The 24316-nt window shown below is 48.8% G+C and overlaps 6 protein-coding genes across 6 annotated transcripts; 2 read left to right on the top strand and 4 right to left on the bottom strand.

The window, feature by feature from the left end:
- Positions 1 to 84: 84 nt before the first annotated feature.
- On the bottom strand, positions 85 to 2423 carry ONS95_003509 (uncharacterized protein). Its single transcript, XM_058496822.1, has 3 exons — positions 1822 to 2423; positions 867 to 1744; positions 85 to 804 (listed from the first exon to the last, which is right to left on the bottom strand). The coding sequence occupies exons 1-3, from the start codon at positions 2296 to 2298 to the stop codon at positions 750 to 752; spliced, it is 1410 nt and encodes a 469-aa protein (XP_058352764.1). The 5' UTR covers positions 2299 to 2423; the 3' UTR covers positions 85 to 749.
- A 299-nt stretch (positions 2424 to 2722) lies between these two features.
- Positions 2723 to 5315, bottom strand: ONS95_003508 (uncharacterized protein). The gene is made up of 11 exons (XM_058496821.1): positions 5063 to 5315; positions 4841 to 5007; positions 4713 to 4764; positions 4580 to 4654; positions 4395 to 4531; positions 4284 to 4344; positions 4136 to 4234; positions 4038 to 4086; positions 3931 to 3986; positions 3354 to 3875; positions 2723 to 3276 (listed from the first exon to the last, which is right to left on the bottom strand). The coding sequence occupies exons 1-11, from the start codon at positions 5064 to 5066 to the stop codon at positions 2801 to 2803; spliced, it is 1698 nt and encodes a 565-aa protein (XP_058352763.1). The 5' UTR covers positions 5067 to 5315; the 3' UTR covers positions 2723 to 2800.
- Positions 5316 to 5445: 130 nt separating this feature from the next.
- Positions 5446 to 6444, top strand: ONS95_003507 (uncharacterized protein; the record flags this gene model as incomplete). The annotated part of the gene is made up of 2 exons (XM_058496820.1): positions 5446 to 6016; positions 6098 to 6444. The coding sequence occupies exons 1-2, from the start codon at positions 5497 to 5499 to the stop codon at positions 6442 to 6444; spliced, it is 867 nt and encodes a 288-aa protein (XP_058352762.1). The 5' UTR covers positions 5446 to 5496.
- Positions 6445 to 6793: 349 nt separating this feature from the next.
- ALG11 (asparagine-linked glycosylation protein) lies at positions 6794 to 8950 on the bottom strand. The gene is made up of 5 exons (XM_058496819.1): positions 8457 to 8950; positions 8273 to 8408; positions 7611 to 8226; positions 7114 to 7482; positions 6794 to 7036 (listed from the first exon to the last, which is right to left on the bottom strand). Exons 1-5 carry the CDS (start codon positions 8831 to 8833, stop codon positions 6834 to 6836), a joined length of 1701 nt encoding a protein of 566 aa, XP_058352761.1. The 5' UTR covers positions 8834 to 8950; the 3' UTR covers positions 6794 to 6833.
- A 655-nt stretch (positions 8951 to 9605) lies between these two features.
- ONS95_003505 (uncharacterized protein) lies at positions 9606 to 12511 on the top strand. The gene is made up of 3 exons (XM_058496818.1): positions 9606 to 9741; positions 9812 to 10539; positions 10586 to 12511. Exons 2-3 carry the CDS (start codon positions 9909 to 9911, stop codon positions 12178 to 12180), a joined length of 2226 nt encoding a protein of 741 aa, XP_058352760.1. The 5' UTR covers positions 9606 to 9741; positions 9812 to 9908; the 3' UTR covers positions 12181 to 12511.
- A 2038-nt stretch (positions 12512 to 14549) lies between these two features.
- ONS95_003504 (uncharacterized protein) lies at positions 14550 to 22270 on the bottom strand. The gene has a single exon (XM_058496817.1). It carries the CDS (start codon positions 18437 to 18439, stop codon positions 14909 to 14911), a length of 3531 nt encoding a protein of 1176 aa, XP_058352759.1. The 5' UTR covers positions 18440 to 22270; the 3' UTR covers positions 14550 to 14908.
- Positions 22271 to 24316: the final 2046 nt, after the last annotated feature.

Below are 24316 nucleotides of genomic sequence, written 5' to 3'. Positions count from 1 at the left end.
TGTCTTTGAAATTGCGACAATTCTCTACAGTAGGTACTAAGACCAGAGATAAGCAAAAGGACAGAAGCTTGAGCAGGATACTATTGATATCAGTCGAACAGTACCTAGGTAGAGGCTCTTCTCACTTGTGCCACCTCAAAGTTGCACATAGTCAACAGTTCCCGTCACATCAAATATTGCACCTAGTGACCGTGCGGAAAGAAGCATGAAAATTCTGACGTCAACCGTTCATCCTTCCTTGTTCTCTAGCCACGATTCTGATACTCGTCAATCACGACCTCTTCATCGCGAGAGTTCGAGCTACCAGAGACACTAAGTTACCTTCGTTTCGCTAGCTGCTTGAGCTTAACCGACCCGTAGACGATCCGACGCGTCATGACAATTGGTCTGCGTTCGTGACACGGTCGTGTCTTGGTATGGGATAATGGGAATGACTTTGCTTGGCAACCATGAAATTAATACTTTGGTTGAGGAAACAGGGAACCTTATCAGCTGAGAGAAAAAAAGTTTGGATCGGAAAGTTCTGCTGCGATAAAAGTTGGTTATTTGTTGCTCTGGTACAAGTAGACGGACATCGTGTTTCTCAGTGGAGGTGCCGGGAATTCATGTGATACTTGACCCCGCAACAAGCCTGCCACTCCCAATTGGTATGATTAGAGGTCAGTCAATTTCATTTATACCGCTAAATATTGGCAAGATCATAATGCTACAGCTGGAGGCATTGGCGCTGGCATTTGAGAGTCGCAAAATCACACAGGTGGACTGGTATCCAAACCTTCAACTATCAACTTGAACGAATCATTCCTAGAAGCAATTAATATACCCAGGATTTGAGGTAATTCCTGAGTGATGAAGCGAGAACGTACCTCGAATAGCTCCCTCCAACATCAAGATCCAACCGTCCACGAAGACAGTCCTCAAAATCAACATCAACAGTCAAAAGCCCATTCTCATCATCCCACAACGGTCCAGCAATAACCTCTCCAAGCGGCGAAACAATACATGATCCGCCATGAGATATATACTCTGATGGAGCCGGCTTTGTCCAGGATTTTTGAAGTCCGCCGCCCAGACCCTTTGGCGTAGGAAGAGCGATCTCATGGCCATCCTCCGTATAGGTAGACTTCCTCCTCAGTCTCGAAGCTGGAGGCGGGCCATTCGCACTGGAGTTTTCCGTAACAACGATATCCTCTGAATGTTTGGGTACAGGAAGAGCAATCTCATGGCCATCCTCCGTATAAGTAGACTTCCTCCTCAATCTTGGAGCTGGGGGCGACCCATTCGCACTAGAGTTCTCTGTAACAGCAGCATCATCCACGCCTTTCGGCTCAGGAAGTACAATTTCATTTCCATCTTCCGTATACGTTGATTTCCTTCTCAATCTCGACGGTGTCGGTGTAGGGGTATTTGTCGAATGCCCATTGACAGCTCTCTGTTCTCCATTATGTTCTGCAATCCAATTTGGTAAATTCGACTTTGTCATGCACTGGTTCGAACTCAACACCACACATCGTCCCTCACAAGCAATCGTTCTCATCAGAGGTAGCCAGGTATCTCTTCCATCTGCGGTAGGAGCTAAGTATAGATTGACATTCTGGTTGTAAAGAGATTGTCGGAGGAGGGGCATATAGTTCTCCCAGCAGATGGCAGATGCCAAAGTGAGCTTCACGCCCTTAATAGTCGTCGTCACAGCCCGAAGAGACGACGGCTGTCCCTGTCCCCAAATCAAACGTTCACTGCCTGTCTACTCAACAATTAGAAATTATCCCAAAATCCAAAAACACAGATCTCTGCACATAAGGGACGCAATCTAAGACATACCGGCATAACCTTCCTCCTCTTCCCCAACACCCCCTCCCTGGGACAAACATACAAAACAGCACAATACAGCGTCCCCCCACACCTCTCCACCACCCCCGTAACAACAAAAACCCCCGTCTCCCTCGCAATCCTCTCCAGCTCCTCCCTCGTCCCATCACCCCTCACACCCCCACCCCTCGGACCCTCCAGCTCCCTCTCCACCCACCTCTTCCCCGCTCCCTCAGGCGTATCTCCCAGATCCACCGCATCCTTGAAGTAATGCAGGAACTGCTCTCTGCCTTCTGGTCTGCGAGCTCCGACCGCAGCGCCGAATGTCGCTGTGCGAGGATAGCCGCCGAGGTAGGCTTCAGGGAAGAGGATGAGGTCGACGGATTGGGAGCGTGCTTGACGGGCGGTTTGTTCGAGGGCTTGGAGGGTTTCGGTGGTGGTGGAGAGGGTGTGGGATTGGGATACTGCTAGGCGGAGAATCTGTGCCATGTTGGGAAGTGTATATACTGAGAAAGAGGAGAAGGATAGCTTTGTTGCAGGATATATGCTGGTTGTGGAGAGTGGGGGGTTTGAGCTGGAGTTGGTCAAAGCCCGAAGTGCCCGCTTTATGGAGCTTGTGTGGGGGCTGGTGGGGGTGTTTTGGCGGGGAAGCGGGTAGTGACGGGCATTGAACGATTGGTCAATGCATTTCATGTGTAACTACAATTTATGAGAAGGCCGGCGGCATCTTGAACATATCCAGCATTGCTGATTTTGAAGTTTCTTTGCTGTGTCTTCTTCATTCATGAACCATATCGTTACACTGGCTTTCTGTAAAATGTTCTATTATTTTTGGAAAACTTCAGTGCCGAAAGGTCAGATTCGGGGTCTCACATTTCCAGGTAGCCGAGACCTCTTCTATCCATAACTGAAGTCCACTCCAAAGCTCTAAATTCGTACTGTGACATTCATATTTACATTCTATGGTAATCCCCTATCTAGGTAAGTATGTCTACACAGCCAGCCCACCACTGTTCAACTGCCTCGGCTCACTCGCCGCCTCAAACGTCCCATTCCACAACCTCCTCACTCCCTGCACAGCAGAATACCCGGGCTTCACCCACGTAACATTATGTCCCCTCTCCCGCATACTCTCCACCGTCCTATTATCAAACAAGTACTCAAACGTCGTCACCGCAGGAATAAGCTGATCATGCATCGTCGGCTCTCTTATCGCCTCAGGTAACGTCATGTTATGCTCCAAGACATGCCATATTGCGAGAACGGTAGAAGTGATGATGCGAGAGCCGCCTGCGGCTCCGATGGTTAGGTAGAGTGTGCCGTTTGGGTGAGTGACGATTATGGGTGTTACGGATGAGAGTGGCCGCTTGTTGGGTGCGATGTAGTTTATTGGTGAGGGGACGAAGCCGAATGCGTTGGGGATGCCGGGGATGGAGAAGTCGTTCATTTCGTTATTCATTATTACGCCTATTCTCGTTGATCAGTATCGAGTCCAAAGCAGTGCCACTGCCAAGATAGAGAGTGAGAATTGGGGAAAAACATACCAGTCTCTGGAACCACCAGCTGTGACCCGAAAAGGAGGTTCACCGTTGATGTCAAGGTAATAGAAAGCCCTGACCTATCCGAAGTCACAATATGCGACGTCCCATGATTCTCAGGCACCGAATACCCCTTTGGATTGTAATCCGTAACATTCTTCGTCCTCTCATCATCAATCTTCCCTCGAATCTTCTCCGCCGTCTTCGGCCTCAACATATCTGCTTCATACGCAGTCATATAATTGAAGAAATCTGGATCCCCGAGCTCACCACGCGCAGCGTATGAGAAGCGCATGGCTTCGTCGATGCGGTGAGTACTGAGGTTGAGATCGGAGGGTGAAGGGTAGCCTTCGATGATCTTGAGGATGCTGAGTGCGACAGATCCACCACTGGGGACGCCGCAGGAGTAGAGGTTGTAGCCTTTGTAGGTTATTGAGATGGGGTCACGGATGGAGACCCGGTAGTTTGCGAGGTCTGCCATGGTCATTGTGCCGTTGGCGGCTTGGAGAGCATTGATGGTGTATTGGGCTGTGGAAGGTCAGTAGGGCTTGAGATTTGACAGTCGAAATTCCGAGGGATGTACCAATTTCCCCTTCATAGAATGCTTTTGCACCATATTTAGCTACTACTTCTAGTGTACTGGTGAACAGTTAGATAGCGATTCTTGGATTTAGGTGATGCGGATCTAACTTTGCATATCTTTTCCTTGTGAGCGTCTCTCCCAGTCCAAGAAGTGTTCCTGGGCGCATTAGCTGGTGATGCTTTAGGAGTAAGAAAGGAAGTATTACCGTTCGGTGCAAAGTCTACCGCCCATTGAGGATCATCTGTCAAGAATGTATTGCCATCTTTAGTGGCTTCATACATATAACGAACCAGATCCTCGGTCACTTTTGAAGGTCAGTATCCTCTTGAGCGCTGGTCTCGAAAACCACATACCTGGGAAACCGTACTGAGCAATGTGGACTGCTGGATTACATACTGCTCTCCATGGCAAGGCCTGACATGTTAAGCAGAACTCCACTGACAATATAGGCAAGGAATACTTACACCATATTTGTTGTGCAAATATTCTAAACCTCGAAGATCACCGGGTATACCGCTCGCCAATCCACTAATCACACTCGCCGCCGGGTTGTCTTTGTACATATCTTGGAAAGCAGCCGCTGGAGCCGTTTCCCTGAAATCTAAAGCGCTCAGCAAACATCCATCTGACAGGAATTGCAAGGACCTACCTATCGACTCATATGATCCATCTGCCCCACGAACAAGCATGAATCCTCCTCCTCCCATACCACTATGTTGCATTCCTGAAGTATGTCAGCCCTCATCTTCCCTTCATATAATATCCGTAGAGTTAGACAGTACCAATCACACCCACACACAGCGTCGTTCCAACCAGCGCATCTGCAGCATTTCCCTAACCACATCACATGATCAGCTCAAATCCATCACTACCAGTCCTTGCTCAGTCCCAGAACTCTCTCATCACTCACCCCTCTCTGCAGTAATCCAATCCCGATCTCACTGCATATCCTACTCTCGCTAGCTACAGCTCCCAAGCTATCTTCTCTTGATATCGTTGCGCTTGAGGCGGCTTGGCTGAGAAGCAGGAGAGCAAGAGCTTGTCTCGAGACCTTTGACAAGATCTTGGACATTGTGGCTGGTGATGAGATTGTTAGAGATTTAGTTCAATAATTAGATGTGTTTATTCTTACCCATTGCCAACTTAGATAGATGCACTTGATGAGCGCAGTGTCGCACAAGCCTTTTAATGCAGCTCAAAGAGTGTCGCTTGCTGAATGCACCCAAGACCTTCGTCAGCAGTGGGGGTTCTGACGACTTTGGCACTTGGCTCTGTTGAATCTGAGGCAGTGGCAAGGGTTGATGTTTACTCAAGGTTTAAGCTTCAAGTCGACATATCTTGCGCCAAAGACGTCTTATCGTGTTTCACTTGAGATTGCACAGCTGATGTCTGGAATTGCCGTTTCGAGCAATGGTGGGGGTTGGATGTTGAGTCACATGATTGACAGGGATCCGATCAGGAGGCGTGTTTACTTTGTCGCGTCGCTCACTTCAGTTTGAAAATCATCAGACTTGTAAAATACAACAGAGACATATTTCCATTACTTGCAGCAAAGTTTAATGCAAGATGAGAGCCAGAGTAATCGACCTCACAGGCTCTGATTCAGAGTCCGACGAAGCACCTCCAGCGCACAGGAAACCAGATACAATGTCTGGACAGCCCAACGTGGCGCGTCAACCACTCACCAATCTCACCAACGGAAGCCGACCCAATGTAACGCCTGACGCATATGTTCCCATAGCTCTCATTGAAGCAATCGAAACCATGGACTCCACTCGGCTCAGAAGATTTGTCCATCAGTTTTCCCGGGATATTCCCGAAGTGAGAGAACTATTAACGCAACAGGTACTTGTCAAAGGAAAGGATGTGGTGAGGTATCATCGAGACAGTGATTCCGAGGATGATGTGGATAGTGAGCGTGAGAGCAGTGAGGAAGAAGAGGAGGAGGGGAGTGGAAAAGTCAAAATATTAAAACCAATTATCGAGAGCGATGAGGAGTTCGTCCCTTTATATGCGAAATGTGAGAATTGCGAGCAGGAATTCGATGTCTCTGACAACAAAACGAGAAACTGTTTCTGGCATCCAGGTAAGCAGATAACCATGCTCATTCTCATTTTCACCTCACCCCCTTCCTCCGAACTACATACTAACCCGGAATCCTACCCAGGAGAAAAGGAACTCTATGAAGACGACGACTTCTGGGCCGATCACGACGATCAATGCCATGGTGATCCACTCTCGTTCAAAGATGATCCTGATTACTCCGAGGGCTTCCAATGGAATTGCTGCGAGAACCTTGGCGATCACTCGGGGTGCAAAAGGACAAAACACAAAGCTCCCGTTAACATCATTCGAGCGTCTAGTTCCAACAAGAAGAGACGAGCAGAAGAAGATCTCCAAATACCTGTCTTTGCAAGGTGTGCCACTTGTGGGGAGAGGTATGATGTTAATGAGAGTGGGAGAGAGGATTGTATGAGACATCCAGGTATGATATCTCGGTGGAGAGTGTTTTGAAAAACAAGGACTAGTTCCGAGAAGGAGAGAAGGTGATTGATAATGACAGCGAGCATTGGGCAGACTGGGACGATGAATGTCATGGAAACCCGGAGACCCTGGTCAACGACCACAACCATGCTAATGGATTCATGTGGTCTTGCTGTGCGGGGATATTGAGTAGTCAGGGTTGTGTCAAGGGACGGCATGAGCCACAAGCGAATGGGTACAGAAGATGAAGTGAGTGTATGGTTTGTGAAGAAGTATGCAGTTCCCCCGGGATCTAGGTCCATGTATAAAAGTGTATATATCTCGCGGATATCAGCATTCTGTCAATTGAAACTTGATGCTCAAGATATGCAGTATATTCCCGGGGTATCTCCTCCAAATACAACTCTATCCTGATCTATTTATGTACTTGTACTACCATTCACAAGACGTATCCTCAAATCAACCAACCTCTCCATAACGGCGATCCAACCCTTCATAAACTCCTCCTCCGTGAACCTCTTAGCCGACTCCCTAGCCCGCTTCCGCATAGCCAGTTTATCCTTTAGTGACAGAGCTTGCTCGAATGCGGCAGCAAACTCATCTTCGGTTGTGGCGTGGAATCCTATTCCGCTTGTCAGTACATCGTGCAAAACTACTCAAACTCTTCCGGTCTAGAGCTGGGGTTGGATGGCAACACACCAGTAGGCTCCCCATCAATCTCCGTAACAATATCGCCCTTCGGCCCACCACTATCATGAACAACCGAGATCAACCCCGCAGCCTGATATTCCACAACGCCAATTCCGAAATGTTCATTCCACATCCCATTCACACCCACGCTGGCGCGACGTAACCATTCCAGGATTTCAGGCCATGAGGCATCGAGGTGGAATTCCACGCTTTCTTTGATTTTCAGCTCGTTGGCTAACAGTCGAAGTTCGTACACCCGTTTGGAATCTGAATCATCTCGTACACTGCCTACGAGAACTAATTTGGCGTTCTTCGTGGTAGGGGATTTGGTGGCTAGGAATTTGGCGAAGGCGTCTACGATCAGGTAGTGGTTCTTCTCTGCTTGATGTTAGCAATAATCCTGGCGTGAATTTGCTGCCGAGAGTGGAAACATGAGAAGTCTGAAGCTGTAACAGCCCACTCAGAGCATACAGCTCACAGGACATGGCAAAAGGGAGGACACTGACCTGGCCGAAACTGCGCGATATACAAAAGCACATTCTCTCTCTTTCTCTCACTAGCCTCCGAAACCTCAATCTCCTTCTCCAACTCCTCAACAGCAACGGGTGGATATACGACTCTCGGAATCGACTTCCTATACTCTTTCCTCCAAGATCCCCATAATGAGTTGATATGTGCCAGCGTCCAGCTCGAATTCGTCATGACTTCATCAATCGACGTCCCAACCACGGAATATAATTTCGCAAATAGCTCCCAGTATATCTTCTTCCCAGCTCCGGCTGCCCCGCGTCCCTTGCCTGCATTGACACCTTGTGTGCCTGTTGTGGATGTTGGATCGAGAGAGCTGAGCATGTCGGTGGATATAGTGGGGTAGTGAACGTATGCGCCAGTTGGGACGTCGTGGAACAGGATCTTGCAGAAAGCGAGAGAGAATGCGTAGCCCATCGTGTCGACGAAGATGTCGGGTGTGAGGAGTGAGAAGGCGTCCCATGCTAGAACTAGGGAACCAATCGACTGTCCTGCGAGTGTGAAGTGTGGCCAGGAGGAGGCAAGGACCCAGGAGCGGGTTGTGAGGTAGAGGAAGGTTACTGTTGGAGGGTGGAGGGCGATATTGAACCGATTCTAGAACAGTAAGCATTTATTGGCAGACCGGGAGAAGGAAACATACCTTTACTCGGTCTATGATAGCTGCCTTGTTCACATCATGATCTCCGGTATACACTATGCACTTTGCTTTCGGCCAGCGTTTCTGCGTAGCTCTAATTGCAGCCCAAAGAACTCGTTCTCCTCCACCACCGGCATTACTGCTCTACAATCAGTACAGACTCACAGCATAGGAGGATGTAACCCACCAGAACGGATGAAAGAACCCCACAATCCCATCCCACTCCGCATCAACCGCCTTCTCCCCATTCTTCGCCGTCCCAACCGCATACGAATCCACCGTCTCCCACTCATCGCTATCCCTCCTCTGCTTCTCCTTCCCGCCCTTCTCCTCCCACTCTTTCTGCTCACTATCCACAAGATCCAATATCTGCGCCCTCCTGCCCGCCGTCTTCCTCTTCAAATACCCTCCTATCAAGCCCCCAAACCAAAATACCAGCTTCGGTCCCGCGAGCAGCACAAATAGTGGCAGGAACCCGATAATGGACACGATGAATATGCTCTGCCCAGGTGTCATCGTAAGCCATTTCGTGCTGCCGTCCGGCGCGCTGCATGTTTCTGCCATGGCTCCTACACTAATAAAAGTCCAGAAGAAGTTGTTGTTCTCAGCGGAGAAATATCCGGATCTTTGGGGATTTTTATTCCAGCGCCTGCGACTGTGTTGTGTCACCAAGCATTTCAGGGAGCAAGCCATGCGCGCGGGAGCTAAAGGGCCTGGAGGGCGCAACATCAGTGGGGCAGTTCCAGCGTAACCTTAGCGCAGGGCAGCTGAGGCGCATGCATGATCGCTAGCCAGAGATCAGCCGATAGGGCAGCGGGAGGGACTGTTGACATTTTGTGCTTTTTATATCCTTCTTGAAGAGTGCTATGTCCATGATATAATGGACGGTGGTGCTATCAGTAGCTGGCGAGAAGAAGGACTGCGAGAAAACACTTTCGTATTGGCGCGAGGTATTAAGGAAAACACTCTTGCCAGCTGCGATAGAACATAAGTCTTCTTCAGGAACCCAAACGTCGCATGGGCAACTTATTTCCTAACAGACCTGTGATACATTAACCGAGTGTATAGTTTTGACACTTTCTTTAGATGCAATGAATGCCATATATATTAATCACCGTCTCTTTATTGCGATTTTGGCATCGTCTATGCCGACTGATCATAGGAAGGCAATGCTTACGGTAGCTTCTCTGCGCCTGATAAATCCTCTGTGGTACAAATCATAGGACGCCGTCAGCGATTCGTCCACAGTGACCTGGATGACAGTCGCGTGAGCTGAGAAGCAGAACCTGAAAGCACCCAGGGCAGGAGCACGTCTGATTGGTGCTTGCAACGAGCGTTCTTGGTCTTCGTAACACCTTCTCAATTGAATCAGCACGTGATGAAGAACAAACGTACAATTGTTACAGCCTCATTCCGACGTTGAGTTTCATTCTGTATAAGCTTTCAATTCTGGTCCTCCAAAGCACACCTGAGTATGTCCTTTCTAGCATTTGATCGACTAATCTTTATGACTAAATGTTCTTGAAGCTTATGTCGCATTAGGCAATCGCTCCTTGGGACTATCTTCCGAAGCCTCTGCGGAGAGTTCTCCGATACCACATAGTCTAGTACAGCGCTGCTCAACACGATCTGGTATCCCATGTCTGCCAAGATGACTGACGATCCCGACTGCTCTGATCCCGAAAGCGACATGTCCAGAGCCGTCGAATATGAGGATTGGAAAACATGGGCTGAGGAATACATGGCGGCAGATGGCAATCTGCTCAATGAATTTTCAGACCTCATCAGTGTACTTGACTCGGATATCCTGGACACAGATTTTGTTGAACAACGCATACGAGAGTTAACACTACAGACACCTGTTGTGAAGGGGTTTTGCACCGCATGTCACCAATTATTCGACAATTATCCTACTCTAGAAGGATCACCGATAATAAACCCCGACTCGCTCCAGGATAGCAAATGGCCGCACGCTGTCACACGATACTGCAGCACTTTTGAACTAGAGGCATCAGCACGGGCTAAATGCGGATTTTGCTGTTTCTTATTACAAACTTTGAAGGACTCTAGCCTGCTGGAGATATTCCGCAAGATCGAAACGCGTTTATTCCATGTCAATGTTGATGCACTGGCCTCGTTGTCCATTGAACGCCGGGGATCGGCTCCAGATCAGTTCTTGTGGTTAAATCGCCCCGGACCAACTTGCACGCAATGGAATTTGGGGATTGCTGGGTGTACTAGCTTTGGGTCGTCAATACTTTTGCCTTCATGTAGGCCCTCTCATCCTTATCTGTTAACCGGGCTAATACTCTGAAGCCAACTGTTATGATGAACGTCCGGATGTGCTTGACATCGCATTTGATTGGTTATCTACTTGCTCTGAGAGTCATGAGCTTTGCAGAGGCTCCGGTGGGGGGGTACTACCAACTAGGCTAATTGCTGTTGGCGACAAGTCTCTGCGACTGGTCCTGAGTTCAGAATGTCATAAAAGACCTCGATACGCCGCACTATCACACTGCTGGGGTGATTACAAGGGTCCAAAGCTTACTTTAGCGACTTTAATATCTTACTTCATGATGTTGCCGACTAAGAAACTCCCGGCTACCTTCACAGATGCCATCAAAATCACTCGAAAACTAGGTATAGACTACCTATGGATTGACACTTTATGTATCATTCAAGATAGTGAGGAAGATTGGCAGAAAGAGTCGGCTTTGATGAGCTCTGTATATGGCGGCTCAGCTGTCACTATAGCGGCGTCGTCTGCATATGATGCAACTGAGGGTTGCTTCCTCAAATCTCCTTTATTCGGTGGCGCGTTCCGTGCACAAGTCACAGATAGTGGCCGGCGCCAGGTGCGAGGCTTTTATCATGTTTTCGAGTACCATTATTCGGTCATTGAATCTCATCTTGCCACCAGAGCCTGGGCAATTCAAGAGAAATTGCTCTCGCCTCGCACAATTCACTTCGGCGATCGAGGTGCTTTCTGGGAATGCAAATCGCTGGCCGCTTCTGAATATTCACCGAAAGTGTCTATTGCAAGAGGCAGCACCCTCATTTGTGGTCGGAAGGGGTTATCTTCAACTTGGCAAGACATTGTAGAGCTATATTCTGCAGCAGATATCACCTATGGGAAGGACAAGCTACCAGCCCTCGCTGGGGTAGCTAGACTTGTGCACAAAGAAACTGGCGACGATTATCTCGCGGGGTTGTGGAGAACCAAGATTGAGGGGCAACTGTGCTGGAGGCGCGTCAGGCCAGGAAAAGGGATGACGAAGCGTCCATCTTGGAGAGCACCCACTTGGTCGTGGGCCTCTATCGATGGTGGAGTCTTTTGGGGCACAGACCTCGAAGCTCAATATTCGCACGTCTTGGATGCCACTACAACACTGTACGGCACAGATCCCTTTGGGCAAGTAACGGCTGGCCGGATTCGTCTTGCTTGCACGGGTTTGGTACTCTGTCACGCCAGAGGAGCCAAAGAAGATGACAGAGGAATAATGGAAATGGTGATAATGTACGCCGCGAAAGAGAACGTGTTTTTCATTGGGCTAGATTGCTCGGATGAAGTGCAACAAGGAGATGGAAATCCGTTCTATCTTCTACCATTTCTCGGTTGGGACTCCTACGGTACTCTCAGAATCGACGAAACAGCTCAAGACGGAAGGGAACTTGAGGTTTGGGGCATTGTAATACGTCCCACAGGCACCAAAAGAGGCGAGTTCTCTCGAGTTGGTTTTTTCATGTTTCGGAATACCGGTGTGGCCTGGCATCACGGTACTGAAGACATATACACGCCCTTTACACATGTCCTAGCAGAACATGGTGCCACAACAGCTGAGGCAGTCTGTCAAGAGGTTATACAGTATAACGAGCATGAGAAGGCGCAATATGTGATAACTCTTGTCTAAATCGCTATACAGCAAAAGGATGGGCCAAAGCTACAGCAAGAAATGGCACGTAAGAGCGGAGCGCCATTTTGGAGTTTTAGTTTTTCGTACTTGAATCTTTCTTCAGGTGCTGCGAATTTCAAAAGGATTTCAGAGTCGGGATTGACTAGGAGAGAACACTTATAATGGCGATTAGTGATGAGAGATAAACGATTAATAGTTTACTTGGCTGTACTACACTTCTTATTGTTTAGTAGTCTGTTCAGGGAGAATGAGTCAAAAGAGGGTGATATATTAACATCAACCATTTAAATTTATGAAGTCATTTGCACGAAAACTCGCGTAGAGAGAGAAGAAGTTTAATAGGAAAAACTAATATCTGAAAAACTATAAGCAGGCATCAAGGAAGAGGATTTAGTAATTAGCGGAAACCCAACTGCTCAAATTTACTCACGACTTTATCTCTGCCCTTGCATCCACACTAGCATATCGGGAAAAAAAAACTACACCACCAAAGAAAACTACCTCCCCCAAGGACCGCACAAGTTCAAATACAGCACTTCAGCAAGGCATGGAAGTCATAAGAATACAACAGTGTCATAGAGAAATAAATATGACACTAGATAGTCATGCGGAAGCTAAGACTACTACAGCCTCTACAGGTTCATGTATATATAGAGCGCTTCCCACCCGGTTCATTCTGCGAGGCAATGAATTATTCTTTACTTTACCTTGAAGGTCTCATCCCGTGACTCGTTTTGACAAACAGGACATCGGATTATTATTATCAAAATGCGGCTAGATTAGTTCAAGCATCACCTAATCCACCTATTCAAGCTAACTACTCCGAACCTCAAAATTGAAAACTCGTTCTTGCTCTCGTTTATTTCTTTTCTCTTCTACTCTTCCCTTCTCCTTCGCCTTCCCTTCCCTACCTTAATTCTCACCTAGCTACCAGTTTTCCTTCCCTTTTCTTTCTAGATTCTTTCGCTTTACCTAACCCACATAATTGCATTCTAATCTCAATTTCATTTCTCCCCGTCTACACAAATAATCACGCCTTACCTTACTATTCACAACTCACCTCTCCTAGTATACTACAAGAACTAAAAATCACAAAATATATTCAATGCACCCATAACCGCCTTAAAGCAATTTTCTTTTTTCTTGTTTTTTTTTTGTCTTTCACATTTCACATAAAGCAACTCGAAACACTTTTGCTTGCTTGCTTGCTTGCTTACCCTAAATATCCATCCAGCCATCCAGCCAGCCAGCCAACTAGCGAGCACCACCACTCTAAATAGCCAGCCAGCCAGCCAGACAAACAGTCTACCTATTCACCTAACCATGAATATGACTATCTTCTATCTACTACAGGACTGTAGGTGTACGTGTAGGTGTACGTGTGAGTTCAATTGAGCATCCATCCATCCTCTAGTAAGTGAGGTGAGATTTCAAGTAATCTTATATCTATCTATCTATTTATCTATCTAACTATTATATATATAGCATGCTTCACATCATATCACATCACTATCACACCCCTCCACCCCTTTCCTCTGTAAGCGATAAAAAAAAAGAAAGCTCCAACCACTCACTCCCCTCTCCCCACTCCGCACTCACTCCCCTACTCCTCTCCCTCCTCCCTCCTCTCCTCTCCTCTCCTCTCCTCTCCTCTCCTCTCCTCTCCTCTCCTCTCCTCTCCTCTCCTCTCCTCTCCTCTCCTCAGTCCTTGTTCTCACTTCTCCCTTCTCGCTAAGCTAAGAACGATATTTACACGCTACAAGAGGTACCTACCTACCTAGTCTTGAATGTCGCCACTACATCTTAACGCAACACAACACAATTCAATACAACACAACACAACGCAACACAACACAACACAATACAATACAATTCAAATGTCAAAACCCCACTCACTTACTTACTCTCAAAATCAATCAGAAACTTGGAAGTGAAGTAGAAGTGAAATTGAAGTGGATATCTACTATATTCAGATTCCATTCAATTCCATTTCATTCCTCTCTTTCTCAAAACTATATAAATACTACTAACTTACTCTGCCCTCCTCTCCATCTTCCCCCTCTCCTAGCACCCCTCTCAAGAGAAAGACCTGTCTGTCTGATTCACATGCTTACTGTCCGTCCGTCCGTCTTGCTTTGCTTACTTACTATGCTACAGAGAAAAAAAGACATGATCCTCCCTTTGCCGCCCTTAGTTAGTAGTCCCTTGGTGCCTTGAAATGAATTTCCTTTCCGACAACGCCTTGCTGATTGATGTGATGTGATTGATTGCTTGAATTTGAGTTGCGTGTGCTCTGCTGCTCTGCTGCTCTGCTGCTCTGCTGCTCTGCTGCTCTGCTGCTCTGCTGCTCTGCTGCTCTGCTGCTCTGCTGCTGTGCTTTGGCCTGCAAGAAGAAATGAGGAATGGATCGAGAAAAAGTGAGAAAATGATATATCCTGACATATCCGCCTCGCCACCCATCCAGTCCATTCGTTTCTTTCATCCTTTCGTTCTTATTCATCCCATCCATCGTTGGCGCCGTGCATCTTCCAAACCAGACCAAACCTCATATACCGTGGCCGGCCATAAACCTCCCAGCCGTCCGTCCCATCCCAATCCATTCCGTTCCGTTCAAATCATATGCATCGCATTCAAATGTTGTGCTCGCTCAAGACCTCCTCCATTAAACGACTATCTCCGCCCAATGCTTCGAGAAAAGAAATTGGTATCGTAAGAGACATCACTTTCATCCATCGATGACAACCTTCTTTGCAGTTTCAGTGCTGCCAACACTAGCATTCGTGCCTCTTCTCTCGGATTTTCTCAGTTCGGCTTTGGATGGGTTATCTGTTGAGGAGACCGTTGACTTGGGCGTGGGCTTCTTTCGAGTCATCGTTAGACCCTCGTCGCTATCCGAATCATCGTCGTCTTCTGCTGCAAGGGTGGTGTCTCCTTCCCCATTGTATCCTTCATCCTCTTCTGGCGACAGAGCAATCGCACCCTCGTTCGCTGTTGGCGTATCAACATCTGAAGAGACCTGCTTGGATAGCGATGGTGGTGTTTGAGCTTCAGGTGTATCATCTCCAGTGATTGCATATTCGGGAAGCTGAACGACACCAGGACATTGAAGCATATCTCCTTCCGGGTCTGCCGATACAGAAGATGATCCAGAGATCAAGGCAGGTAGCGACGGAACAGAAGGGTAGAATTGTTCCTGAGAGCCTAGATTGACCGAGGAGATAGGCGAAGCGACATTCGAAGGAGATGTCATCTGTGATGCCATGCTGGTTGAGTTGACCGAACTGTAGGACTGGGCACGCTGAGATGCTTCCTGCTTCTGCGCAAATATCTCGTCATCTGGTGATGGTGGACAGTGAGGAACATTTGCGCGAGCACTGTCGACTAACTCTTGTCTCTTTTGTTCGGCATACTCTTCCAACTTCCGTCTTCGTGCCAAGGTTTCTTGAGCTCGTTGATATGACTCGGGTGTGCTTGCACCATAAATTCGAGGAGCAGGTGTCTTGCCTTCCGGAGTACGATTTGCCGTTGACGGTCGCTCGTCCAGGTTCGAGGCAGCAAGTGCGGTGTGGGGTACATTGGGAGTAGATGCCGACTGGGCTTGGTGCGCCTGAAGCATATATGGCTGGAAGAAGAGTGGAGAGGCTAGTGGATGATTTGGACTTGTCGGTGACACATCATTTGAACGAGAGATCGGGCGTGGGTGGTGAAGCACAGAATGTTGAAAGAGACCAGGCGCTGTGGCAGTGCTCATACCAACAAGCGGTTCGGTGTGCTTGTTCTCTGACTCGAACAGGTTCCTGTCTACAGATCGTGCTCGGAAAGCGACACCCTCTTCAATATCAGCCATGTCTCTGCCTCTACCATTCCACAAGTGTCCACCAAAAATCGCACCCATGTGATCCGTAAATGGTCCTGGAGTAGTGACATCTTCGTGGACGGGACCTATTGACGGAGAATTCATTGACCTAGAGTGGGAATGACCACGGTGAACGACCGTCTGAATAGACGCTGCCGCCGAGACGGTACGATCTGGCGGACCTGGTCTTATATCAGGATCTGCCACGGTGGAGGCCTTATGTTCTCGGGTAGGGGTATCTCCTACCGGGACGGGAGGCTGAGCAAAGTCAAGCGAAAACGGGTCCTCTCCACGGAGTGAGAAATCGGGACTAGCAGTCAGGCTCTGGGCCAGTGGGTGCTCAGTAGGCTCGCGGTGGTGGTGGTCGTGGAGGTCTGACAGTGATGTGAAATAGGACTCGTCTCCTCGTAGGCTGGCTCTTCTAGTGTCCCGGAGACCAGGGGTTAGATTCAGGGGGGAGTTGTGTTGGGTATCTGCTCCAGAGCTGGTAGCGTTGCTTACAGCTCTCCGACGAGACCCATCGCCTCTCGTTTCACTTCTCGTCACACCGATGACCTTACCAACAGCCTTCTTAACAGCTGATCTGGCTCGCTCCAGGAAGGTAATAGGGACAACGGCACGCTCCAGCTCGTTCCTGTCGACTTGGATCCTCCGACCATCAGTTCTTCGGGACGGATCGGTATCGTCAACCCAGCCAAGTACGTTGGAAATGCCCCGAGTAACCCAAGGATGTCTCTTTACCTCCCTCAACCGAATGCGATCAGCGGGATCCTTGATAAGCATCCTCTTCAGTAGGTCGTAAAGCTCAACATCAATTTCTTCGAACGCGAGTTCTCCTTCTTCTCTAAATGAGCCAGTCGATGGCCCAATCCGTTTAACTGCACCAGTCTGGGGTGTCGAAGCGTTAGGATCGACTGCCTTTAGACGCTTCTTTGGTATATATACATCTTCTTTGGCGATGGCTTTGAACAGTTGATATTCATCGTCGGCGAGGAATGGGATCCGGGCATAGATCATGCAGTAGAGAGTGATTCCCAAAGACCAAACATCGATTTGCTCACTGACTTTGGGTTGTTCAATCTCGAGGTCTGTGTAACACAACTCGGGGGCAAAGAAGGCTGGAGTACCAACAGTCTTGGCAAGCTCGAGATCATCGTCAAAGTCCGTAGCATCGGCTTCCGAAATATTCTCTTCGGCCTCACCATCCCTGACAGGTCTTCCAAAGTAAGATACACCGAAGTCGGAGATCTTGACGCGGTGATCCTTGGTCCAAAGTAGATTTGCTGGCTTGATATCTCTGTGAACAATACCCTCGTAGTGCAAATACTCCAAACCAAGGACGGTGTCTCTGAAGGCATTCCGCGCTTGATCGAGAGTGAAGCATGGTACGTAAGAGAAGTCATCCTCGAAGGCATCGTGTTCCATACCATCAGTCGATGACATGTGGGAGATGATACTGTCGGCCATACTTGGGGATCTTCCTCGATATGGTGGTTCGTCAGGGTACGATCCGTAGTAAGTGCCTTCGAGAGCGGATGCTGAGCCATGATATGACCCAATGGACGGTAGAGGGCCAGGTTCGTCGCCTTCGTTGTCGCTGTCCAGAGCACCAATGTCGAATTCAGTTGGGAGAGGAGTGTGCGCACGCGAGCTGGTCCGTGAAGGAGCACGAGAGTTCGCTCTAGAGTGGACCCTGGATCCAGGGTTCGACTTGAGGTTTCTTGTCGATCTCATATTGAGCATGGAATCGTGGGTAGACTGCCTAGACAGACTCTCCCGGTCGTCCTCATCGTCGCCATGTTCCAAACTCCATGGATCTGGGTTTTGCTGCAATGACGACAGTTTCGCTCGTTGAGTATCCTTGCGTTGTTTGCGTCTCTCGAGGATCTTGAAGTATTTCTCGTCTTCGCCAGTGTCTTTCTCTCCCCGATGTTCTCTTTCGATGCGGCGTCTTTCGTACAGACATATGCTCTTATCGCCCTTCTTGCGCCATACGATTTCTCCGAGCTCGACATGTTCCAAGACCATGTAGATCTTCTTCAGCTCGGGATCGTCGATCACTTCGAGTAGGCCGACTACATTGGGATGGCGGATCTTCTTGAGAATGGCAATCTCCTTCTTTGTCTTGTCTTCTGGCGACACGGTAACTCTTCCGAGCTTGCGCTTCTTGGAGAAGCGTTGTATGATCTTGATGGCGACGAAGCCTCCCGTCTCCAAACTCCTTGCCAATTTGACCTTGCCATGCACGCCTCTGCCTATCTCGTTAATGATTTCGTATTGGTTGATCAGCTTGCGACCTGTCAGGAAGTCTTGGTCGACTTGGGCTTTGTGGGTTCTAGATTCCACGCACGTTAGCCTAGATTCATGACGTTGTGAATTTGGCACCAATGTCTTAGACATCGCAAAGGTCGATCCGTCTTCGGAGAGCGACAAACACAATTTACCATGATGATTGAGTCCTCAAACAGTAATCCCAGTATTGTAGATGTGGTTGAGGTGGGGTCCGATCGTTGTCGAGTTTTTGGTGGGATGATTGCAAGCGCGGGAAGCGAAGAAACAATCAACTTACTCTCGAACTTTATGCATCTGCAGAGGATGGAGATATGGACTCGGATGAGGCGTGCCATCTGAGAGAGGAGGGAGGTGTTGTTTGGTCGGGTTGAGGGAGGGAGAGAAGAGACCTGGGCTCGACGAGGGCGTGCTCGTGGCCGTTCTCGCAGCTGCGTGCGTGGAGAGATCCATTGTTGAGGTGCAGCGGCAATGCGATTAGGGACATGTTTGGGGGATCGATATTCCAGGCGGAGTGTCAGCGTGAGGAAGGCATTCTGCAGTCGGGTATGTTGTCGGTGTGTAGAGGAAGAGGTGGAAGAGGAGGACGAGAGGATGTCGGAAGTGGATCGTGAGGATCGTGAGTGAGGTAAGGTGAAGTGGTAGTTGGTTTGGGGTGGAGCAGCAATGATGAGGGTGAGATACGGTTGGCGGTCGATGGTTGACTGGTGGGGAACAGAAGGAAGTAGTGGTGCAGCGCAGGGCAAGACAGGGCAGGGCAGGGCAGGGAGGCAGGGCAGTTCGGCTCAGTCTAACGTCGCGGCGTCGGAGCGGCAGCAGATAATCAACCCTGCAGGCAGGGGCTGCACAGGCTGCACAGGCTGCACAGGCTCGACAGGGCGCCGATTAGGCGAGTTTAGGCCTGCTGGGGCGGGAAACAAGGAGAAGAAGAGGACGGGCCAGTTGAGGGCGCCGCTTCTATCTTTTTGCTGGGGCCCTTTGTGTCCTTGGGCGCTGTCTGTCAATTTACTAGCGTCATCGGCGGCGAGCTTGAAAAAGTAGTGGGCGGCGGGTAGAGGCAGAGCGTCGGCAATGGTAATGGTTGAGACTCGAGATGACGATCGCGAGATGGGATTTCGCGATAGTAAACACGAGATCAGACGAGTGGTAAAGGGTGTAGAAGATCTTATATGGTGAATTATCTTATATCGTGAGTTGAGCTGAGGTGAAGTGAAGACGATGGTGGTGGGTGAGTGAGTTAGTGGTGTTGATGATCGGCGCAGAAGGACAAGTTTTAGTCGGATAAACACAAGACAAAGAAGCTGACTCTGAGGTTGAAGAAATAGAGGCAAGGGGTGTAAGACAAGGAGGGGAGGCTAAACGTCAGTCATCTTGACACAAATGTTAAAAGTAAAATAGGTAGGGTGGACAAGGCCAACCTCTTTTCAATTCAGCTTGAGCTTCCCGTAAACATCTGATAATGCGCAGATATCGAGGTCATGCCCAATGTCACCCTATGCCCAGCTTGCCGAGCACGCAACTTACAAGTCCATTTCTTGTTTATCGTGCAGCCTTGGATGGATGCCTTTGATAAGGATTGAACAATGTTGGTGCCATTCCAATCCTTTCCTTTCGTGCATTACCAAGATATTAACACGATACTGTACTTTCTTGCCTTCTGTCTCTTCCCATCCCCTTCTTCAACAAATTCGCGTGCTTCCGTCCCATTCACCAATCGCGTTGCATCTTGGGCTGCTGATCAGGCCCAAAATAAAATAATCGGGCGGGACCCAGGATTTAACCTTGATGCGGTGCAGTGCAGAACATCAACTTAGTTAGGCCGACTCTCAACCACCACCACCACCACCACCACCTGGTGCACCCATCAAAGTTTACGGGCAGCGGGGCTTGGCAGGATGTGCTGGGCTGGGATGGAAGGGAGGGAAAGGGAGGGAAAAGATGCCTGGGACGAGTCGCGATGCGAATGATGTAAGATTGGCTGCACATGCTGGAGGCTGTAAGGAGGAGATGGGATGCATAAGACGGAAAACGGAAAACGGGGTAGATGATGCAAGAGCTGCATTTACAGCAGCCTAACTATTCCGCCAGCCGCGTCTAGAGAGGATGAGGTTGGACGTGTGGTGAGAAGGACGACGATATGGAGGGGCAATAATGGTACGCGAAGCTGCTGAGGCGGTACACTATGAGGGTGTGCTGGGTGTGCTGGGTATGCTGATCAGTTCGGATCGGATCTTCTCAGACTGAGACAGGGACAGTGAGACTAAGACGGAAGAGATACCTCCAACTGGCTATCTACATTCGACATGGCTTGCGATATGAAGTCACATTTTTCATATCTGGTAAAGTATCTGACTTTTACTTTGCTCTCGTACGCAGGATTAGCTCTGTCAAATCAGCGGCCTCCCTCTAATCTCAACCCTCTAATCTACCCCTCCATCTGTGTCCCCTCCGCCGCCAAGTCATGCTGATGCTCATCCTCCGCGCAATCCAACTCTGCATCTGCATCCTCCACGGCAGGCATGAAAAAGAAAAAAAAGTAACTCGTTCCTGGATTACCCCATGTCCCCACAATCAACTAAAACAAATTCGTCCAAGGCGATCTCGATGATTCGATGCACTCCCATGATTCATGAAGCCTGAAGCACCAAGCGTGAGGGAGACACCTTGCTACCCCAGATTTTCTGGACTGAGTGACTTGACAGAAGCTAACCAACCAACCAACCCCTCCTCCTCGCCAAATCAAATTGTTTGATAACCGCTGTACGCCGCCATAAAATCTCCATCATCCTCCCCCTCCTCTTCCTTCCTCTCCATCCCCCTAGGCCAAACTCAATCTAGCCCGACATCACCATGACATGGCTGGCACATCACATCACATCACATTGCGTCGCAGATGTCCATCTACTGCAGACTCAAGATAGTTACTCTGCTTCTGCCATCCATCCCTCCTATCGCAATCCAAATCGAAATCGAGGGTCCACATCTCCCATCCCGTCCTGCCGTGCAACGACCCTCCTCCTTACTCCTCAGTCCTGACCCAGCACTCCCCAAAATGCGGAGAACGCTCCCTGTAGAATGCGAAAATATGCATACCTATGCCACCAGCTGCAGAGTGACAGAAGGATTTGAAGGCTGGCTTTAACATCGCTGCCGCTGCTACTGCAGCATCTGGTCCAGTCCTCTGGGCCCTTTTCCTGTTCCTAACATGCCTGACCTATCTGTGGAAGGAAATGGAATCTGCACCCAGCTTGTCAACTGAAGTCTGCGATGGAGTAAGGTCCAACCCATATGTCCCAGGGGAGTGAGTCTTCATACACAATCCTCCTCACTCGCTCACCACCACCCTAATGTCGAGATCTTCAACTCAAACCAGCATCCTGCATACAGCCACAATTGCCGTCTTCGGATCAATCGGGAATGAAATTCTCCTTCTCACTCACTCTATCAATAATCTCACCACCATCTATCAAACAACCTTTTCCAAAAACTTGCGCAATCCAATCCTCACAAGGTATCTTCCAAGTTTACATCCCCTCTCCTTCTTCGCGTAGCACCAAATAAAATACATCAATACCCATGGATCGCTCATCCAAGACATTTCACATGCAACATCTGGACCCCTGTTCGTCTATTTTTCTTGTTCTCGCCTTCCCTCCCCGTCGTAACTTTCTGAAGAGAGGGGTGAAGATAAGCCCCATGCTCAACACCCTGAAGCCATCCCCATGCTGAAAAAAAAAGAGGCGAGGGAAAACAACCTCGACTCAGACGAGATGAGACGAGACGAGACGAGACCAGATAAGACAGATGAATTGAGACAGCCAGATGGTCAGACTGAGACATACATCCCTACGAGAATCGCAAACTGCTCAACTCAACTCAACTCAACTCAACTCAGCAGATTATTTTCGACGGGGATACCATACATGCATGCTCCTTAATCGACATTTCGTCGTCATCTCACTCTGGAGGGTTCGGGATGTGGTCCGAGTTCACCCAACTGTTTTTTTCTTCTTTTTTCCTTCCTTTTGCAGACGGCTTCTCGAGAGAGAAATATTCCGAGTAGTGTTACACCAGACCAGACCAGACCAAGTCGTCCCTCAAGAGTCACGACGCGCCCTTCTACAATAATTAACTTGGTACCGAATGCGAGATGAAAAGCCTCATGAGTGTTCTTTTCATATCGGACCTTTTTCTAGAATCATGTTTGTTTCAATCTCCTCAGTTGTGCTATCGGCAGGAAGTACACTCTTCCATATTACCTTATTCGCCTCAATAATACCCTTCGCCAAAATGCTGGACCTTGACCCTGACCCTTCCAAACCCTACTTGGGACCTAGGTACCCAGCCCATACCCAACGGAACTCAACTTAAAATTTAAATTTAACTCAAGCCAAACCATCCATTATCTACTCATCATTTAAACTCTCTCTTCTGTCTCACACTACTGTATCTCTCTCAGCCTCTCAGAAAACCCACTCACTCACTCACTCTCACTTAAACTTACACGGAGCTCTCTCCTAACTAAATCCTATCCGTCTATCAATCAGTCACTCCAATTATCAGGTGTTCGCAACTCAAAATCAAAATCAAACTCAAAATCAAAATCAAAGCTCACAAAAACGATACATCACATTCCTTCCCTCTCCTCCTCTCCTCTCCTCTCCAGCAAGCATCCAAGCGAAGCACGCCCGCCCAACCCGCCGATTACGCTCTCTCTTATCCTATCCTTGCCAAAATCGCATCGCTTCCCCCAACGAACAAAAGCTCGGACTGCAGAGCACACCTCACGTCGTCGTCGTCGTCAACGGACGGCGCTGCATATCCATCTGGTTTTCACGATGCCACATCTCCCCAATCGTGCTCATCCTCGTGCTCATCATCATGCCCATTATTCACATCTGTATATGTCAAAATGAGAGAATTTGACTTTTTTTCCCTAGATAAGATAGTTGGTAGGCGCAGCGAACGGCCATCCAGCCAGCCAGCGACAAGTAAGTAAGTACCTTCGAAGAGGTAAGCTGGGCAGCACTGCATGCAAGTGCCATGCCATATATTCTCTCTGCAGCAGCGTACCCTACCTTCCAGCGCGCCATCCAGTGAACTCCAGTGAACCGGACCGAACCCAATTGACTCGACTTGAATTGAGGTTACGCTCACAGCCAGTCTGTACCTATCTATTGTTTTTGTTTCCACTCGGCAAGCGAGCCACCTACTCACTCACTTCCTACCTTTACCTACCTTCACTAGAAAATTCCCCTTCCCAGTCAAAAGAGGAAATTTTCGCTCGTTGCCGGCTTGCAGTGGCTGGCTTGGTTCAGTTCGATTCGGTTTGGTGAACATTGCAGTAGTGGCTGGCTGGGGCCGCCCGCCGCTGAGAGGCGTTCGTGAACCCGAACTCCAAACGAGTGAGTGATGCGTGCGGGAAATGGGAGGGAAAGGAAACCAATGCCGTCGTTCCAGCTGCCCTGCATAAGGTATTTGCTTGTGCATGCCTCTCGGTTTTGCCGTACTGTACTGTACTGCGCTGCCTGTGCAATGCTCTCGCAATGCTACATAGTACCTTCGTCTATCAATCGGTACTGCGCCCGCTTACTGGACGCGGAGAGTGGTGTTCGTGAGGAACCGTTCCAACAATCTAAACGTGTTCATGCAACTGCACAAGCCTAGGTATACCTACCTACCTACCTACACACGTCCTCTAGTAGAGAGAGATAAATCCAACTGCAGGGCATCACCTATGCTTCACTCATTATTCCACTTGATCTGGCTCCATGCGACAAGAAAGCCCAAAAACAATCATCCCGTGTAAAATATCCCTATTGGATCAGTGCCATCAACCCAACCAAAGCTGCCAACCCAAACCAAACCAACTCACACACGGGAAGTAGAGTACCAACCAACAAGTCCGTAGTCCGTCCGAAAGAAGAAAAAACCTACCTCAACTCCGCCCACTGAAAGAAAATAAAAATTCTAGAGGTGGAGCAGGCG

This window comes from Cadophora gregata, assembly GCF_030347475.1.
Source record: "Cadophora gregata isolate MNR1 chromosome Unknown scaffold_13, whole genome shotgun sequence".
NCBI lineage: Eukaryota > Fungi > Ascomycota > Leotiomycetes > Helotiales > Ploettnerulaceae > Cadophora > Cadophora gregata.
This window is presented reverse-complemented; position numbering and strand designations above follow the sequence as displayed.

Coding starts and splice junctions, on each gene's coding strand:
- ONS95_003505 (XM_058496818.1), top strand. CDS start 9,909: ATGTCTGCCAAGATGACTGACGATCCCGACTGCTCTGATCCCGAAAGC. Junction 10,540..10,585: donor GTCAATACTTTTGCCTTCAT/GTAGGCCCTCTC, acceptor AATACTCTGAAG/CCAACTGTTATGATGAACGT.
- ONS95_003504 (XM_058496817.1), bottom strand. CDS start 18,439: ATGTCTAAGACATTGGTGCCAAATTCACAACGTCATGAATCTAGGCTA.
- ONS95_003509 (XM_058496822.1), bottom strand. CDS start 2,298: ATGGCACAGATTCTCCGCCTAGCAGTATCCCAATCCCACACCCTCTCC. Junction 1,745..1,821: donor AGAGGAGGAAGGTTATGCCG/GTATGTCTTAGA, acceptor ATTGTTGAGTAG/ACAGGCAGTGAACGTTTGAT. Junction 805..866: donor GTTGGAGGGAGCTATTCGAG/GTACGTTCTCGC, acceptor AATTGCTTCTAG/GAATGATTCGTTCAAGTTGA.
- ONS95_003508 (XM_058496821.1), bottom strand. Junction 4,765..4,840: donor TTGGATTACTGCAGAGAGGG/GTGAGTGATGAG, acceptor TGATGTGGTTAG/GGAAATGCTGCAGATGCGCT. Junction 4,087..4,135: donor GGTAGACTTTGCACCGAACG/GTAATACTTCCT, acceptor TAATGCGCCCAG/GAACACTTCTTGGACTGGGA.
- ALG11 (XM_058496819.1), bottom strand. CDS start 8,833: ATGGCAGAAACATGCAGCGCGCCGGACGGCAGCACGAAATGGCTTACG. Junction 8,227..8,272: donor CTATCATAGACCGAGTAAAG/GTATGTTTCCTT, acceptor TTACTGTTCTAG/AATCGGTTCAATATCGCCCT. Junction 7,483..7,610: donor TATCGCGCAGTTTCGGCCAG/GTCAGTGTCCTC, acceptor AACATCAAGCAG/AGAAGAACCACTACCTGATC.